This window comes from Alosa pseudoharengus, unplaced genomic scaffold, assembly GCF_046254945.1.
Source record: "Alosa pseudoharengus isolate Yale_2024_CS ecotype anadromous, Long Island Sound unplaced genomic scaffold, YU_APseudo_1.1 YU_APseudo_1.1_scf_2, whole genome shotgun sequence".
NCBI lineage: Eukaryota > Metazoa > Chordata > Actinopteri > Clupeiformes > Clupeidae > Alosa > Alosa pseudoharengus.
In genome coordinates this window covers 41294786-41313681 of record NW_027468663.1, presented here as the reverse complement: position 1 = coordinate 41313681, position 18896 = coordinate 41294786, and the positions used below count along the sequence as shown (strand labels likewise).

The window sequence follows — 18896 nt, the reverse complement described above, 5'->3', positions numbered from 1 at the left end:
TTAAAATAGTCTATGTTTGAAAAAATATTGAAGGGAATCAGGAGAGCCAGTTCAGTAGCTATGTTTTTGGCAAGCAGCCTACCACAGACACACAGGTGAAGAACAGTCAGCCTCAGCCAGTAGGCTACTAGCACAACCAGACCCTTACAAAAAAATAACTGCATTACTTCAACTGTCAAACTGCAGATTTCTGAGCATCAAAACCACAGTTTTGGAGGAAATATTTTCCTACAGTTCTTATGCAGGGAATGCAGTATTTTGGACACAAAAAAATACTAGGCTACTGAAGACTTTGAAAAAACTGTAAGGGTATGTACAGCAAGCATCAAACGCAAACAGCCCAGACCCTAAAACTGGGCATTTATAGCTGTGAAGGTCCTTTATGGGGAAATAAACACTATATTTGGTAACTTCCGTAGACATCCAAAATGGGGTGGGATGATTGTATTGGGAGCACTGAGGTGTCACATAATATATAAAAAAATTGTTACATTTTGTCCCTCAGAGTTCAGGTAGGAGGATCCCTTAGCAGGATTTTGCCTAGGGCCCATGGGGGTCTGAACTGGCATTTATAATCCAGTTCTCAGTGGAGAAAATGAATGGGATTCTTAGTTCTGGAATCGGAGGTGGGCGGAACTGTTGAGCTCTATGGGAGTGAAAAATGGTTAGGCTACATTTTGTCCCTCCGAGTTCAGGTAGGAGGGCCCCTTGGCAGGATTTTAGGGCCCCATGGAGGTCTGAAATGGCACTTATAATCCAGTTCTCAGAGGAGAAAATGAATGGGATTCTTAGTTCTGGAATCGGAGGTGGGCGGAACTGTTGAGCTCGGAGTGAAAAATGGTTAGGCTTGTCCCTCAGAGTTCAGGTAGGAGGGCCCCTTAGCAGGATTTTAGGGCCCTATGGAGGTCTGAACTGGCACTTATAATCCAGTTCTCAGTGGAGAAAATGAATGGGATTCTTAGTTCTGGAATCGGAGGTGGGCGGGACTGTTGAGCTGTATGGGAGTGAAAAATGCCATTGCCGGCAAAATACCTTGGCACGATGATCTTTCAGCTGCTGATGTAACCCTTTTGTAACACTTGAATAACGAATTACAGATTAGTTAATCACGAACAGCGAAAGACATATTATTTAAACACACACTGACACAAATAAAACCTAAACTAGAGTGATTTTTGTAGATTAGGTTGAAATTAATTTCTTAGCGCTATTCCCGCATCTGTCAGTATGCTAGATTCTAACTGCTACGCACTGTTATTCTTCCGGAGTTGTAGTTATGAAACTTCAGAACACAGGTTTTGTAATCAAGCCTCTCTAACCAATGGGAGTGCGCCTTTTGTGTTCACGTGACAACGTTTTATGTAACGTGTAGACCAGAGACGTTCGGCAACAGTTCCAGCTGGCTCTCATGCTGTATTGTACAGAGATGGCTAAACAATTTGTAACAGAATAGAATAGCTGGTATCAGACGCTGTATGTCACCGCTGAACAATGTCTCTCCAGGCTCCCGAAGAAGAAGACCCGTTGAAGGAGAAAGGGGGATTTTTCATAGCGCCCGAAAGCGACTTCGATTGGGACGAAGAAGAGGACCATGTAGATCACCAGAGACTCATTTTATTAAAAGCTGACGCTTTGGCGTCAGAAAACCGTCTTAAAGAAGCCGTCGATATATTTTCTATGGCTTTGAGGTATGGTTCTGTACGACCAGATCAGCTCACTACCTTGGTGGAGTGCATTCTGCGGAACTTCAAGAAAAAGGTTGAGGAGGAAACGCCTTCGATTTTGATAAACACTCATCAGGCAGGTGCCGAGGATGACATCTTCAACTGCCCAGGATGTCACGTATTTCTTGGCGAACCTGTCACGGTCATCTGTGGGCATTCTTACTGTAGGACATGTTTACAACTTGGCATTTTCTCTAAATGTAAGGTGTGCAATGAGGACTTAAGGATAAGGCCAGGACTGTGCCGAACAAATGTGATTCTCAACGGACTTTTCGAAAAATGTTTCCCCGATGAAATGAAAAGGTCTAAAACGATAACTGAGACAGATTGTTTAATCAGAGCAAAAAAGTTTGAAGAGGGTCTTGCATTAGCTAACAGTGTAATAAATACGGGTAAGTGACAGTAAGTTATTGCTTTGTTATCTGTTTTTCACCACAGGATAATGTCAGGACCCTATCCCTGGAATTATGTACAGTAGGCTACTGTACTGATGTTGGTGCTCATTCTTCATGTTTGAAAATACGCATTCACATGGAGTTTAGGCACGAGTTCTACTGACCAACATATCCAGTAGCTTACTCTTGAAGCTAACATATTTTTGCTAATCATGTAACCTTATTACAAAACCGTCGCAAAGAGAGCATGCGCAGCAGCGACTCGTTGTGTAAGGGAGGTCGTGACATAGTGCAACATGTTTTGTAACCTAGACAGCAATATAAAATGTGTGCGCATAACTTTGCTAGTGTTAACCTACCTCTCCAATAATTAAGTGACTTTACTGTAAATCTAATGTAACTCAAGGCTAGGTTTTGTCTCAAGGCAAAACATCTCATGCTAGTAAGCTAACGTTATCAGTTATCTAACAGTATCTTGTCAGTCCCTGGACAGCTTTTAAACCAAGAACAGAAATGGGAGATACGTTATTTATCCGGCACGCTGAATGATGTGATAGAAATCCACAATTTCAATATTTAGCTTTAAGCTTATTGGCAAACCTTGGTCACACGACTAGGATTTGGTAGGCTATAGTAATGTCATTGCTATGTGCTCAATTAGGGGCTGAGTGGCCAACATATAAGCCATTCAAACCTGTGTTGCATCATGATAATGCACTCTGAAATTAGACTGACATGATTTAGATCATGGTTCAGACATAGCTGTACAGGTATTTAGGTCAGACAGGTCTGCCGATAGGATAGTCATGGTGCAGACTCTTAGGATGACCTGTTCCTGATGACATAACAGTTGAAGTGTGTACTGAGCAATAAGGACAGCATGTGTCCTGAGCAGAGTGGAAACTTCAGAGGAAGAATGCTCAGTCTTAGTGAAATTAAATTGTGGTTTGATGAAGTCTTTCTGCTTTTAAACTGTACAATAACGGAATAATGTACAAGCTTCTGTGGTTATGTCTCAAGTTGACCCTGTCTCACAGTTAGGCCTACTGTACATCTGTCAAATATACTAGTGTGATATGACGGACACATCTGATGCACCCTCACCCAGTGTCATAACCAAGCTTTGGAATGCAGGGCTGTGCCCGAAACGTATATTCTTGATTCTTGAATACATCATAGCAAGCAGAAAACCAGATTCGCAATGAATATGAAGAGGTGAAGAACATTCAGATGCAGACTGTCTATATCACAGTGCACAGTGAAAACAGACATCCCTACAGTTATCTTTTTCTATTGTATTGTAATGTTGTACTGACTTAATGTCCTGAACTGACTGAAGGATGGCTATGTAACAGAAATGGGTGACCCGTGCCTGCAGAGTATTGCAAAGTGTGTGCACGGCCGCTTGAAACACACACTGGCATTTTTTTTTCACTCAGTAGTACAGTGACTGAAGCAATGTGACTGAAATAATGTTTTATTATTATTATTATTATAAATATTATTTGTTACTCTAACAGCGGAGTACCATGTCATGATATCAGCTATTTTACACACAAAAAATTGACAAATGCAGTATATTAACCTATTACTAAAGAAAAGAAAGGCTTAAAATTCGAAACGGACAAGTTTGAAAGTCTGTTTCTCTCTCTCTCTACCTAGACCCTGGTGATGTTCGTGTCCGTGCTTCCCGTGCCGATGCCTTGGTGGGGCTGGGGCAGCATCTGAAGGCCCTGGAAGATCTGGACATTTGCTTGACCTCTGCCCCCTCACCAGAGGTAGGTTAACGGAATGAGGCCTCTCACAGTGTTCTCCTCACTGATGGAGCTTTCTCAAGCCTACTCACATGTACTGGATGGAGAGCAAAGGCTAAACTGGTGTGGTTTCATGCCTTTTTAATGGAGACAATTAGAGACCAAGGAGAACGTGTGTGAGGCCAGGATTAGGGTTGTGTCTCCTATGTGGGTCAGCAGGCCATTTTCAAGGAACCCTCTATCCAAGGGGATTTCTCTGTGAGAGCTGTCATCTTCTTTGCCAGTATTTTTATCACTGTCAAGTAGCTATATCAGTCGGTTAAATTTAGCTTTGCGTAAACTAATTAGACTAGCTCATGATGCAGGCCCACATTCTGTTAATGTTATGTATTCACAGTGTTGCCTTTTGTTTTTCTATAAATACATACTCATTTCCAAAGACTTTTACCACCAGCTGAACATTGCATTTGCCTTGATACATCATGTAGTTATTAGATAAGTTTGGAATGAAAAATAAAAAGGTTTAGTATTAAATGCCCAACATGTATGATTATTCTCTTAAGTATATATACTCTTTTGATCCCATAAGAGAATCTTCACAATACAAATTCATGTGCAGTCACATAATAGTGTATTTAGCCAGCCCTTTTTACAAGAATCTGGTTATCCAAGTCTTGGATCAGTATACTCATGCCCACATAATGGTGGCTTGTTCAGATCTGCATGGTTTGTTAAGAACAACTTCTATCGCTTTCTCTCTTTCCAGGGCTATTACCGTAAGGCCAAGGTCTTGCAAGAGATGGGTGAGGTCGATGAATCACTTCAAGTCTTCCTGCACTGCCTGGCTTTGGATGAAAACTTCTGTCAAGCCAAGCGGGAAGTAGAGCTGGTAAGTTACTGTTTCATGGCATGGCTGGCTTTGCTTTTGAGAGGCCTTTTGTCTTGGCTCATTGTTATGTTTACCAGGCCATGGTGCTTATGTTGTCTTGTGAGAACCTAATCATTATGTCAAATAAAGTCAGAATGCCTCCCACCATCCTGTCCCTATTGTTATCTGGCGGCCGACCTTGGAAATGTTGGCTACACCTTGTGTGCAAGCCTTGGCACATGTGTGGTGCGTGCACACACCCCTTCCCTGCTCCTTTATGCTGTGAGAAACAAGCAATGCTGAACATAGATCACATGGTGTTGGAGGCTGATGAATGAGAGTGATGAGAATTGGGTATTGGGTGAGATGGGTTGTCTTGCACTATGAGGTTGTTTAGAGTGATCTAATCAGTACCTAATGGCTTGTCCTTCATCCTGTTATTCTGATATCTTGTGTATCTTATTATCCTGTGTAGACTGTAGAGTTATAGCGAAATTTACATTCCTGTCAGAAAATGATGTTTTAAAGTTCCACAGCACAGTTTCACATGTTAGGTAATGGCTGTTTCAAGCCAGCATGCGAGTGCGTTATCAGATTATACAAGGTCAAGCCTTGTGACTTTCTAAGTAATGACATTAACTCAAGTGGAGAACTCGGGTTGTTGCATAAAAATGAGGCCTTGTTTTCTCTAGTTTCTGTGTCTCTCTGTTTTCTTGTTTATGTTTCTGTCCATGGCTGCATCCCCATGACACATTAGACCAGTATTCAGCTTTAGATCGTGGTGTTTGCAGTAAAGGCAGCTCTAATGGAAGTCCCTTCTCTCCTCGTTCCTCTTTCTCAGAGAAGGGCACAGACCTCACCATTCTTTGAAGAGTAGAAAACATCCTCTTGGCATGATTTGGACTGAGTGTGTGTTGATCCTTTATGCAGGGAAAGGGGGAGACAGGAATTTGGAAGGAGAGGGAATGAGAGAGTAGAGAAAAGATTGAGCAAATTGTGGAGAGATATCAAGGGGGGAGGAGGGCAGGAAATGGGGAGTAGAATCAGAGTGTACTGTTATGGCACAGATCAGTGTGTCTGGACACCAGGTCCTGTAGTGGCTGGCAGTATGAGCTCACAGTCACAAAACCTTCTAGATTACATTACATTTGGCTGACGCATTTTTAACCAAAGCGACTAACAACATGGTAAACAGTTTAAGTTTTAAATTCTAGATAAAACATACAAAGCAAAAGAACATAGGCATAATCCGTAAGGTTACTAAGATCATAGTAAAAGAGAACCTGTGTTTTCACATCACTTTGTAGGATTGAGCTATTGCACCCTACAAACACTAAAATAATGTACTGCCATTAGTCCTTTTGTCTGCAAACTGTTTTGACTTCATCCTGTTTGCTAACCTTTCTATGTGGTTCCTTTAAGGCTTGTTTCACTAATGTAGGGCCCTATCATGACATTCTAAAGCGCATCGTCACTCGTCAAAAGTTTATTCAAATTTAGTAGGATGTCCAGTTCACATTGGGAGGGGTTTTGTTATCAAACGTGGAGCGCATGGCGCAACAAGGTGTTCCTAGGTTTTTTTTAATCAGTCATATGGGTGTGTTTGGGGACATCTGTCATTGCCTTTAACGGCGCAAAGCGCGATATGTCATATAAATGCATCGGTATTTTGGCATTCAACGGCGCATTTGAAGGAGGCTGCTTGCGAGACCGTATGGAATAGTCATTCCTAAACCATGCTTTACTAAAACCTAGCGTAGCCTTCACGCATTTGCACTCGTCTATTATTTGAACTCATTGGCAAAGTGAAACTAACTTCACTAAGGTGTCAGTCAACGACAAGACTGTTATATGCAGTTACTTTCACTATTGACTGACAATGGGTTACCATCGAAAAACATAGGCTGGAAAAAGCAACACTTACCCTAATATTGCTCAAATGACTGAATAAAACAACGTTTATCCTGCAGAGGAGTTGCTTATATCTCGTGACAGTGCGTCTTCAGCTGTGCTCCATACGTGTCTCTCGCCTCTTCCCTAATCACTTTTAACCGTCATTACCAATTTGCAAAAGATGGTGAATAACTACTCATCATGAGATGTACAGTATTTCGTAATATCTTTATTCTAATTATGTTTCCCATTGTAATCGTGCAATTTGTAATGTTTTGCATGGACGTGCGTTGGTGTGCATTCATGAATGATAGAAGGATGGTGCGTGCACCTGCCAATATGACTGTTGACAATGCGCTCTTAAAATAACATATAAACAACTCGCCATAGACTTCTGACCAGTTGTACGATAGCGATTTTTAGACAATGCGCCAGGCCCCTCCCTAGGTTGTTAATAGCCACACCCCTGGGCGCATTGTTTAAAAAAATAAATGTGCAAAATACCGAATTAAACTTTGCGCGGGTGGAAAACGAGTTTTACGCCTGCGCCAGTAGGCAAAATACAGCCCGTAATCTGCAATATTTTGGAAGCCTTCAAGGCTAGTTAACTGAGTTGCAGAATCATCCAGAATTTTTTTTTTTCTATGCCAGGTGCAAGTTGAACCCATAGTTATCACTGATACTAGGGTTAACGCTGAGTTTCTTATAACATCTTTGCACTTGTGTACAGCAGCTATTGTAGTTATGGGGATGATTGTGTCTGAAGAACAGTGAATAACACCATGAGACATGGGTGCTTTCACTTACGTTGTAGTAGGTTGAGATTAGGGCTGTCACTTTACGTTCGAAAATCGATTGCACAATCGATTGGACCAACCAACACAAGTTTCAAAAACTAAAATAGGGAATCGATTTCAACCAAATATGTACACTATTAATTTTAAACGAATTAAACTCAGAACTCAGGAACAAGCAAAAAAATAACAAAGAATTCCGAAGTGCAGTAAGCATTGCGAAAGCTAAAAAGAAAATTCCCACCAATTTTACGCACCGCTTTTTCAATCGGCTGCTGTGCTGCTGGTGTTTTGCCAAAAACTTAAGGACAAGGCGATCAACCTGTGCGACATGAGAGATACGAGTGATAGGCCCTAATAACTTGTGGAGTTCGATATGGAAGCACTTCGGGGTTTGGGTATATCAAACTATGGAGAAGGACAAAGCGGTATGCAAACTGTGCAGTCGTGAGTTCTACATAGGCGAAATTTGTTTGACATTTCTAATTGTAAACGCAGCCACGTTGAAGCCTGCAGTAATGTTTTTCACTGATGTTATGGCAGTCCACTCTGCTTATTGTTTTTCGAGAATGTTGCACTCCTGTTTGTCATTATGCACGAAACTTCACGCCATTGTGCGTCTTCAAGCGCCCCATTTACGTTCGTCCTAATGCCTGTTAGTTGTTCGTGGATTGTCCTATATTTGGTGTTGAAAATTGAAACGTCTTTAGACATGAAAAATCGATTTTACAATCGATTCAATGAACAATTATGTCTCAAGAATCGAACAGGATTTTTTCACAAAAGTGACAGCCCTAGTTGAGATTAGGGCAGGATCCCACAGAAAAACGATGAGACAAGAATACAACAAAATGGTGATTTGGTTAAAGGGTAAAAATTGGTTGGAGGAGTCCTGAGTCTGTTGGCCTCTGGGTCCCACTGTCCCGTCTCCGAGCCACAGTGGAGCTAAGGGGTGCTTTTCTCAGGCACCCGCTGGGTTTGTGCGCAGTCTTGGCACGGTCCAGTTTCCAGATTCCACCCCCCTCCCCCATCCCCCACTGCTGTTAGTCTTTCCTCACCTCGCCCTGACGGACACCTATACAGTGCAGCTGTCCAGCTCCGGTTTGGCCCTGGTGAAGGCCCATTACTGGCCGTGTCTGTGTCAAAACGTCAACTGCTTTTTCTGTATTTCTCCTCTGATCATGCGTAGGTTCTAAAAACTTATTTTAAACGCACTCTTTTCTCCTTCTCCCTCTCTCCCTCTCTCTCTCTCTCTCTCTCTCTCTCTCTCTCTCTCTCTGCATTCCCTTATAGATCCTCCATAGCCTGCTGTCTCCGGCCTGTGACAGTGTGAAGGTTGGCCTGCGTGACACGGCCCATAACACCTCCCAGCACCTGCGCAGCAAGACCCAGGTGTCAGACCTCTCCCAGGAGAAGAGTCATTCCCATGCTCCAGTGCAGCAGCAGCAGGTCCCCTGCTCCCCCCAGCGTCAGGCACCTCTCCGGGCCGCTTCTGCCCACCCCCATCCAGGCCCTCCTGAGGTACGTTCCAGCAGCAAGCCAAACAAGGGTGCGTTTCCCAAAACCATAGTTGCTAACCTGCAACTTAGTTGGTTGTCAATGGGAAATTGCATTGCAACCAACAAAGTTGCTAACTTAGTTAGCAACTATGATTTTGGGAAACGCACCCCAGAGCGGTGGACAAAGCAAAGCTGTGAAACAGCCAGCTGCACTTATATAAACCCACAGAATGCGTAGCTACAGTGAATGGAGGTCAATTTCAAACTTAGTGAAACGATGTGCTTTAAAAGTGAGATTTTGAAACAACTCATTGCTAACTGATGGGGAAAGAGTAGAGCAAAGTAATAGATTGATAGAGTCCAAGTTGTTTTGCAGTGGTTCATCACATGTGAGCGTGTGACTGGCTGCTCTCTCTGCTGGCCGCGGTTAGCTGCCTTGGCAGAGAGGCGCTCTTTCATCCCGTAGATTGTGTGCTTTTGATGCCCGTGATCTTGCCACTGTGAAGGACACACTATCTGTTATGCATATGGTCCTGCTCCTCTTGATGCTTTATGTATTATCTATCGAATCACATGCCACTGTATACTCATGAGTTAAAAAATGCAGCTGGCTTTTGTTCCATGTTAAAGCATCCATTTTTCTTGCTCCTGAATGCTATCCTTAAGTAGCAGAGTTCTATGAGAGGCCTATGCACTACTGTTGTTGGCGTCAGAGAATATCCATGTTGGTCAGCTTGATTTTATTATGATTTCGGTAGCCTGATATCTCACTGTGGTTTGTTTCTCTCCCTCCTCTTCTTGGCGTCATCAGAAGGCGGGTCGGTCTGAGAGTCTGGAGCGGTCAGGCCTGAGCCGAGCTCACTCCCTACGCACCCACGGCGGGATCGGAGAGGAGGGCCTGAAGCGGGTCTACTCCGCGCCCCAGTTAGGTGACCAGGAAAAGGCCTTACTGCTCAAAAGGAAGTTGTCATCATCAGGAGCCGGATCGTCTGTTGTCCACAGCGGAGGCAACAAGCATAAAAAGCAAGGAGGTAAGAGGCAGTAATGAAAGCGTCTTTAGTGTTCCATTGACAGTCATACAGAGAGGTTTAGATAATATATAGCATAGTTATTGACAGTCTTATAGAGAGGTTTAGATAATATATAACATAGTGATTGACAGTCTTATAGAGAGGTTTAGATAATATATAGCATAGTGATTGACAGTCTTATAGAGAGGTTTAGATAATATATAGCATAGTTATTGACAGTCTTATAGAGAGCTTTAGATAATATATAGCATAGTTATTGACAGTCTTATAGAGAGGTTTAGATAATATATAACATAGTTATTGACAGTCTTATAGAGAGCTTTAGCTAGTATGTGACCCTGCATGGCGAAACCAGTCGTTTTGCGCACGGTGCTATTTTGAGAAAATCCACGATAAACAAATGTACAGGTTCAACAGTATACAGTCTACACTTTCATATTGTGAACAAATTTCACGGATAAATATACGTTTTGACTGTTAAACCCTACTTTATTTAGGTGAAGATTCAACACATTAGCAGTCATTCCCTTTTTTCCACGCCGCTATAAGGTTTTACGGTAGGGTACGGTAGAGCTAATTTACTATAGGCTACTCATTACTCGTTACTCAATGTGTCAGCTCTATATCGTTCTTGGCAGATGTAACCGAATATGAATGTGAAAGACTTGCCTTTCAGGGCATGAACGGTCAAAAGCACGAACTTTTAGAAATATCCTGGCGTCATTTTAGGGACCAGGAGAAGTTTTCCATTGAAGTAGGCTAGCGCATTTTAAAAGTAGGCTCGGCTATGCACCATCTGTGTACACAGAACTTCCTCTCCCCTTACTTCCCCCAAAATAAATTAATTATTATTCTACAGTGACACCTTATGACCGTCCCAGGTATTAACTAGGGGGCAGAAAAAGACTCATTGCACGGTTAAAACTGCATAGTCAGTCATCCGCTTCAAAGTCACGCTACCGTAAGGCTGATCATAGCTGTGCCCTCACACTATCGCACGCCTCTTCTGGCGTATTGTGACAGGAGAACCATGCCAACTTTGGATGCGGTTATCTTAGCGATACTTTTTGCAATACCCTCGATATACATATCGTTGGAAAGCTTAGTTTATGGCCGTTCGTGTGAGTACAATAACTTAATTTTGTAAATTTTACCAAAACGACTGGTTTCGCCTTGCAGGGTCACATATATAACAAAGTTATTGACAGTCTTATAGAGAGGTTTAGCTAATACATAACATAGTTATTGACAGTCTTATAGAGAGGTTTAGCTACTATATAACATAGTTATTGACAGTCTTATAGAGCGGTTTAGCTATATAGCATAGTTATTGACAGTCTTATATAGAGATTTAGCTATATAACATAGTTATTGACAGTCTTAGATAGATAGATAGATAGATAGATAGATAGATAGATACTTACTTACTTACTTACTTACTTTATTGATCCACAAGGGGAAATTCAAGGTCTCAGTAGCATACAGACATCACACACAACATGCAGAAACAGCAGAGAGCTTATAGAGACAGTGTTTTCCACAGAATTGAATTCTATTTGTGGTGGTAGGTTTGCAGAATTAATTTGAATGCAACAGTTTTTAACAAATTAGTGCAGTGTGGTTATGATTCTAACCAGATTTAAGCACAATTTAGTACAACCAGGAAAATCATTGTGTGGTGGTCAGTGTTGATATTGTGGTGGGCCGCCACAAATAAGTCAATGTATGGGAAACACTGAGAGAAGTTTAGCTAATATATAACATAGTTATTGCAGGTACCTTTACACCACAGCTGTTTTAAATTGAAATTATATGTATGTATTGAATGTGAGATTTACATGACCTATTGACTTCACATTCACACAATGTGTCACTAGATTTAGTGACACATTTACTTTGAGTATTAACTACTGTTAGTTGGTATTCATATGTTTAAACCTCTCCCTAAGACTCTGATTGGTTATTTTCTGCTGGTCTAGTTGGGTTTTAGTTCCATTTTTGTCTAGTTGAATTGAGAAAAAGAAGCATCCTTGTGTCTTAATCCCCACTAGTGGTGGCATCAGCCTAACACATTACAGCCCGAACTTTAACCCGCAGCAGGCCGAATGCATCTAACAGATAAGTGACTAAAAGCATGTCCGTTGTTTCTGATCTCCTTTTTGTCTCTCCTCTCCTTTGCTGTCCTCCTCCTGCCCTGTCCTGTGTTCTCCTTCTTTTGCTCCAGTGACCGCAAGTGCTCGCGGTAGCAGAACCTCCCCTACCTCCCACAGGACTCTGATCAGGGACTTGCTGGACCCCAATGACTTTGAGTGCTCCCTCTGTATACGGTGAGAACAATATTAATTATTTCGATTAACATCTTAGCCACAACAAACAGCAACATACTTCTTCCATTCATTATTTGTTATGTTGATGGTTTGGGATACTTTATATTTTCATTCCAGATTGTTCTATGAGCCGGTGACGACACCCTGCGGCCATACCTTCTGTAAAAGCTGTCTGGAGCGCTGTTTAGACCACACACCTCAGTGCCCCCTCTGCAAAGAGAGTCTGAAAGAGGTAGGAGCTTGTTGCCTAGACACAACCACCTCACCCTAAGCTGGCTCTTTACCGAACTTGCTCCACCTAGAAGAGAAGTAGCTGAACGGATTGTTCTGTAAGGATAATTGGGCTTATCTCAGGACAACACAAGAAGCTAGCACTGTTTTTTTCTGTTTCACAAACTTTGAATTAGAAAAAAAAAAACACAGAGAGGCCTTGGCAAAACATCTAAAGTGGTATTATGAATGAAAGGCATTTTGGGTCTCAGATATTTCTGTGTCAGTCAGATGTTGGCTCAACACTAAGACCTGGCAGACTGAATGGCTTGTGGAATTATTCCTGGGGCAAAGCTCCTGCACTTGGCCCAATGCACTCTTACTCAACTGTGGGTGCACTTATGTAATCGTTAAGGCCAAGCATTACTTATGTAATGCTAAGTCCAGGCCACCCCTCCCATGACTGTGGGACAGCCACTGTAGTTTTATTGTCATCACACTCTTACATCGTTCCTGGTCTTGTTCTTTCTAATTCCTCTTGTGACGGAGTGCCGTCGTTACGGTTAAGTATGTGCGCTGACTGCTATATCAGCGTGCTTGGCTGTTGAGGTCAAGCGGCAGGTTTAGGCCCCGGAGACCCGGTTTGTGGCTGGGCGGGATGACTGCTCTCTCCCTTCTTCTCACGTCACTCTTTCTCTCTATCTCTCTCTCTCTGTTCCCTAGTATCTTGCCGCTAGAAAATACAACGTTACAAGTGTCCTAGACAGTGTAATAAAGGAGCACCTATCAGAAGAGCACTCGGAGAGGGAGATGGTCCATGTGGAGGAGACCAAAGAGCTGTCTGAGTGAGTACAGTTAGCAGTTCAGCTAACAGCAGACAAGCCACTGGCATGTTCATTTGGACAGGAGTGTGAGTTGCTCAGCACACGTGACGATTCTGTACATCTGACATGATGAGTCAGCCATGAAGAGACTGTAAATTGCAAAATAGTAAAATGATTGAGAAGGTTCCTTAAAGATACCCTCCTGCATCCACCTGGCTGTTTGTCTGCTATTGCAGTGAAACTGACATCTTTATTCTCTTTCTCCTCCAGCCTGACGAAGAATGTGCCCATCTTTGTGTGCACCATGGCCTATCCCACAGTGCCTTGCCCGCTGCACGTCTTTGAGCCGCGCTACCGCCTCATGATCCGCCGCTGCATGGACACGGGCACACGCCAGTTCGGCATGTGCATCAATGACTCCCAGAAGGGGTGAGGATGGCACCCCTAAACCCAGCCCCTCAGACAGACACTTTTGACGTCCTCTGAAACACTCCACCTCAGACACTGTTAGTTTGACTTCCATACCACCATAACTCAGCTGTGGTAGAGGAGTAGCATCGTGTCTCCCTACCACCATGACTCAGCTGTGGTGGAGGAGTAGCATCGTGTCTCCCTACCACCATGACTCAGCTGTGGTGGAGGAGTAGCATCGTGTCTCCCTACCACCATGACTCAGCTGTGGGAGAGGAGTAGCACCTCCCTACCACCATGACTCAGCTGTGGGAGAGGAGTAGCACCTCCCTACCACCATGACTCAGCTGTGGGAGAGGAATAGCACCTCCCTACCACCATGACTCAGCTGTGGTAGAGGAGTAGCATCGTGTCTTAGCAGAAAAATAATCCAAACCCAAGGTCCTGTAGTTCCTGAATCATTAATGATACAGTATAGATGTAGTATGCAGACATACCTGATTTGTTTTGACAACTGTGAAAGAGGGACAACCATGGAAGTGGCTTCGACACCCCACTAACCACAACCCCCTCTCTCTCTCAGGTTTGTGGACTACGGCTGCATGCTCTTGATCCGGAGCGTCCACTTCCTTCCTGACGGACGCTCAGTGGTGGACACCATCGGGGGGAAGCGCTTCCGTGTGCTTTCCCGCAGCATGAAGGACGGATACTGCATTGCTGACATACAGTACCTAGAAGACACCAAGGTAAGCAGAACAGACACAGCATGTTAGCCAATGCTCATCAGGGTTCCTGGGCTTCTCTACTGTTCAGCTATCACTTCTCCTGAATGTTATTGGCTCTGTGAATTGCTGTATAATAATAATAATAAGAAGAAGAAGAATCATAATAATAATAAACCATAATAATAATATTTTCAACACTATTTTCTTTTTACCATTGTTGGATATTATTACCATGGTCCTATAAAATCAGTATGAATAATTAGTACATAATAATGTTGTCATTGTATTAGTATTGAATTGTGTGAATGTGTGTTCATCAGGTGAGTGATGGCGAGGAGCTGCTCAAACTGCAGGAGCTGCACGATCAAGTGTATGAGCAAGCCTGCACCTGGTTCCAGAACCTCAAAACCAGATTCCGCAACCAGATTCTACAGCACTTTGGGCCAATGCCTGAGAGAGAAGCAGACATCCAGGTAAGGGCCATAAATGTGTATGTCTGTCTGTCTCTCTGCCTGTCTGCCTGTCCAGTTGTCTGATTTTCTACCTTTGGGTGTTCAGTTTAAAAAGTGACATGCTATCAGTACTGGAGGTCATTGTGAATATTTGTATCTGCTCAATGTGGGGAAAAGGTGTTGTCTGAATATATACATGAGTGGCTAAGTATGCACAATTTCAGCTGTGTTGTTCAGGAAAGACTTGATGGCTCATGTAGTGCAGATGTACCAAACAAGGGTTAAGGGCACTGACGTCAGCACAGGTCCTCATCAAGTGTCTCGACCTCTGACACTGGCTGATCTCAGATCATGCAGGGGGCATCCTCAGATGGGTTAATCCCGCCCTCCCGTTTGTTCGAGTGAACTCATTTCCATAGCACAGCAGGGTCCGGCATGGGAGGGAGGGGGGGGCGCGTGAGAGTGTGGACTGTAGCGCCAGAAGTAGGACAGAGGTTGCCATGAGGACAATCACGTAACACTGATAGAATGCTGTTATGTCACAAGATTGTCCTGAAGTAGAGTGTTCTAGTGTACACACAAACAAACACATACACACACAGTCACACACAGTCACACAAACACCTCTCTCAATCACAGACTCACTTTGGCTGCCATATACACATGTTGGTGTAGTCCCTGGTCCATGCATGCTGTGTGTGTTGGCTTGCATGGTTCCACATGTTGCTGGATTCCCCAGGGTGTCCCAGAGGCTCCATTGTGGAAGTTACATCATTTGAATTTGAATTGAGGGTTTTCTCTAGTGCAGGGGTGAAGAGCTTAAACATTTATAGAACAGCATCACCTCGTGTGTGTGTGTGTGTGGGGGGGGGGGTGCTTAGGTCTTGTTTGTGCAAACACTGTGTTATAATTAGTTCACATTGACCACTATCTTTTCGCTAGTTACTCAAGATGTGTGTTTTTTGTGCAGCGGTTTGCCTATAGTTGCAGGGATTATCTGTTATCTGTGATGCTAGATTGTTCACTTTTGGATAATGTAGTATAATCCTCTGTCTCAGCTTCTGTTTGGATGATTTTGGAGGGCTTATTTTGCCTTCGGTTCTGACATTAATGCTGCATTGCACTGCAATCCACGGAGGGCAGAAGATGGCCTGTATGAAATATTTGATGTTAAAAATGGATCCACCTGAAAGTAGTAACAGTAGCCCCTCTCATTTCACCTTGGTCCGTCATAAACTAAGGACAGTTTTATTTTGAAGTGCGGGCAGTGTCTGTATTACTACGTCTCTTAAAGGATTTCTTGGTGATAGAGTACACCTCCCTTTAACAGTCTCTCTGTCTCTCTGTCTGCAGGCTACTCCTAACGGGCCGGCGTGTTGCTGGTGGCTGCTGGCGGTGCTGCCGGTGGACCCGCGCTATCAGCTGTCCGTGCTCTCCTTGCCCACGCTACGCGAGCGCCTGCTTAAGATCCAGCACATCCTCACCTACCTGCAGAGCATCCCCAACGAATAGAGCTTCCAGACGCCGCCACGCACACACACAGACACGCACATACACACACACGCACATACTGTACACACACACACGCACACATACACACACGCACATACACACACACACGTACACACACACACGTACATACACACACACGCACGCACATACAGACACACGCACATACACACACACACACACACACACACATACACACATACCAGGCAAGAGACAGATTTCTCAGCACCAGACAGCCGACTTGTGCCCGTCCGTCTGCCCTGTCTTGGCACGGTCCGATGTCTGGGGATGATGGAGTGATGGCAGATGACCTCCTTGCAGCAGCTGCAGCAGCCTCGGTCGTGGAAACTGAGACACTACCAGCACCAACACTTACCCAACACACACCATCTTCTGACGTCTCTCCCTCATGCTGACTATTCTTCTTTCCTGACCTCTCCCTTCTTCCCCCTCTCTTTCAGACTCCTCTCTCTCTCGCTCTCTCTGATCAGTCTTCATGCTCTGATATTTCTCTCTCGGACTGTCTGCATGTACATCAGTGGCAAAACATTTATGCCAGCACAAGCACTCTGTCAAATCATGTCCATTTGACTGTCTAGGAATGAGCTTTTCTGTCATGGCCCATGGTGGGCCAAGCAACAGAAAGGCATGTTGGTCTTCATAGTCTCAATTTCAGGGACTTAGCTATGTGTGTGACCCCAGATGTGTGCCTGTGTTACTTTAAGGGTAGATAAGTCTCAGAATATCCTGAATGCTGAGGGAATGCTCAAATCCCATTCTTCCTTTATAATTAAGGATAGGTGAGAAAGTAAAGCAGATCCATAAACTTTCTTTTTTGAAAACACGGTGGGGAAAAGAATGCAAGAAACAAAGTGCCGGTTTACAAAACAAAAAGAACGCAACTTTTTACGAATCTTAATCTTCCAAGCGTCAGGCCTCTTCTGTCACTAAGTTTATTACGCCGAGTACGCACAAAGCGGCACCCCATAGCTACGGGTTGGCCACAAATCCACTACTTTGTTGACAGAGGGAAACAAAGTGTGATTGGAGGAGGGTACATTTGACCCATGATTTTATTTGTTTGTATTTTTTCTGTTGGTTTCCATGACCGCCAAGCATATTGATCATTAAAAAAAAAAAAGGAAATTAAAACCACAAACACGCACAATGCACCTGCATCCACCTGATGAACTGTGACGGGCAGAAGGGCGACATGGCGGTCCAGTCTCTGGAACCAATAGGGACGAACGGTGTCTCAAAATCCGAGCCTCTGTCCACTCAGCAGACGCAGGGGTCATAGTTAGATAGATGGGCTGGGGTGGTTGACTCTGTAGGCTTGGGTGTAAGCAGGAGCTCAGCTTCAGTTGAGTTGTAAGGATATATATCGTTCTTCGATTCACAAAACTATCTTTGAGAAATATGTTGTCCTTCTAAGCCAAAAGTCCTAGTACCTGGTCAGTCCAATGTCAAGCAAGAAGAAATCTGTTTTGTAAGGCGGAAGATATACCTGTATTATGACCATGTGTTTGCGTTGGAACTGAGCCCAGAGGCAACGTGCAGTGTTTTGATGGGCTCGCAAAAACTGAACGAATCTTTTATCATCTGGAGTCTTGTTTCTCTGACGACCCAGTGGGACACCTGACATTTTTGCCTTACATCACACTTGCATTCTGCCACGTTGGCGCAGGGCATCAGCATCCCTCAACCCTTTTTTCTGTTCTGGTTTTGCATTCCTTTTGCTGGAGTTAATCATTCTGATGTTATTTTACTTCCAGTCGCCATCTTGTGGCCAAATCAGTGTGTACAGAACATTTAAGGGAAAACAAATGAGAAACAGAAATAAAAAATAAACAAATGTCCAGTAAACTGCTCTGTTGTATTTAAATCATTTGTACAAAGTAGTAATCAACAGATTGTTTTGTTTGTTTGGTTTTTTTTTTTTTTTGAAAATATCTCACTTTTTTCTGCTTGCATATTTAAGTTATTAATTTTCATTAATAAAAGCTATTTTTTCACCATGTCCTTAGAGCTGTCTTTCAGTGTGTCCTGGGATGTGAGCACCCCTGATTGTGGGTTTGGAAAGACACTCTGATTTAGTCCTGTTTCTCAGTGTAGCCTCCCCTACTCGATTACTCATCTTCACTATTTAAACATTCCACATACTCTGTGATGGTAGAAACAGAAGTTAACAGGAACTAAATTCACCCTATTAATCTTATACAATCAGATGAGGACTTGGCACACTTTCAGGCAGTGATATCCATGCAGTTCACCACATCACTCTCTAGAGGGCAGCAGTGTACTGCAACAACTCTGGCATGTTTGTTTCATAACTCTGTCCTAATGCCCTTTGAGATATCGGTTAAATTCCATTTGCTGAACTGTTTACACAGATTAGGCAATGATTAACACCAGTTTGGTCAGAAATTAATTAATCCTTGATCTAGTCTTTACAGTGGCTTCATCATACAAATATAGAA

The 18896-nt window shown here is 43.3% G+C and overlaps 1 protein-coding gene across 1 annotated transcript; it reads left to right on the top strand.

Moving 5' to 3' along the window:
• Positions 1-1374: 1374 nt before the first annotated feature.
• Positions 1375-18381, top strand: lonrf1 (LON peptidase N-terminal domain and ring finger 1). The gene is made up of 12 exons (XM_076295010.1): positions 1375-2116; positions 3782-3897; positions 4640-4762; positions 8722-8949; positions 9739-9958; positions 12183-12285; positions 12403-12517; positions 13219-13340; positions 13590-13748; positions 14314-14476; positions 14776-14928; positions 16261-18381. The coding sequence occupies exons 1-12, from the start codon at positions 1492-1494 to the stop codon at positions 16417-16419; spliced, it is 2286 nt and encodes a 761-aa protein (XP_076151125.1). The 5' UTR covers positions 1375-1491; the 3' UTR covers positions 16420-18381.
• The last annotated feature ends 515 nt before the right edge of the window (positions 18382-18896 follow it).

Excerpts from the sequence above, each read along its gene's own strand:
- lonrf1 (XM_076295010.1), top strand. The coding sequence starts at position 1,492 with ATGTCTCTCCAGGCTCCCGAAGAAGAAGACCCGTTGAAGGAGAAAGGG. Across the intron at positions 3,898-4,639 it reads CCTCTGCCCCCTCACCAGAG|GGCTATTACCGTAAGGCCAA; the intron begins GTAGGTTAACGG and ends CTCTCTTTCCAG. Across the intron at positions 4,763-8,721 it reads CCAAGCGGGAAGTAGAGCTG|ATCCTCCATAGCCTGCTGTC; the intron begins GTAAGTTACTGT and ends ATTCCCTTATAG.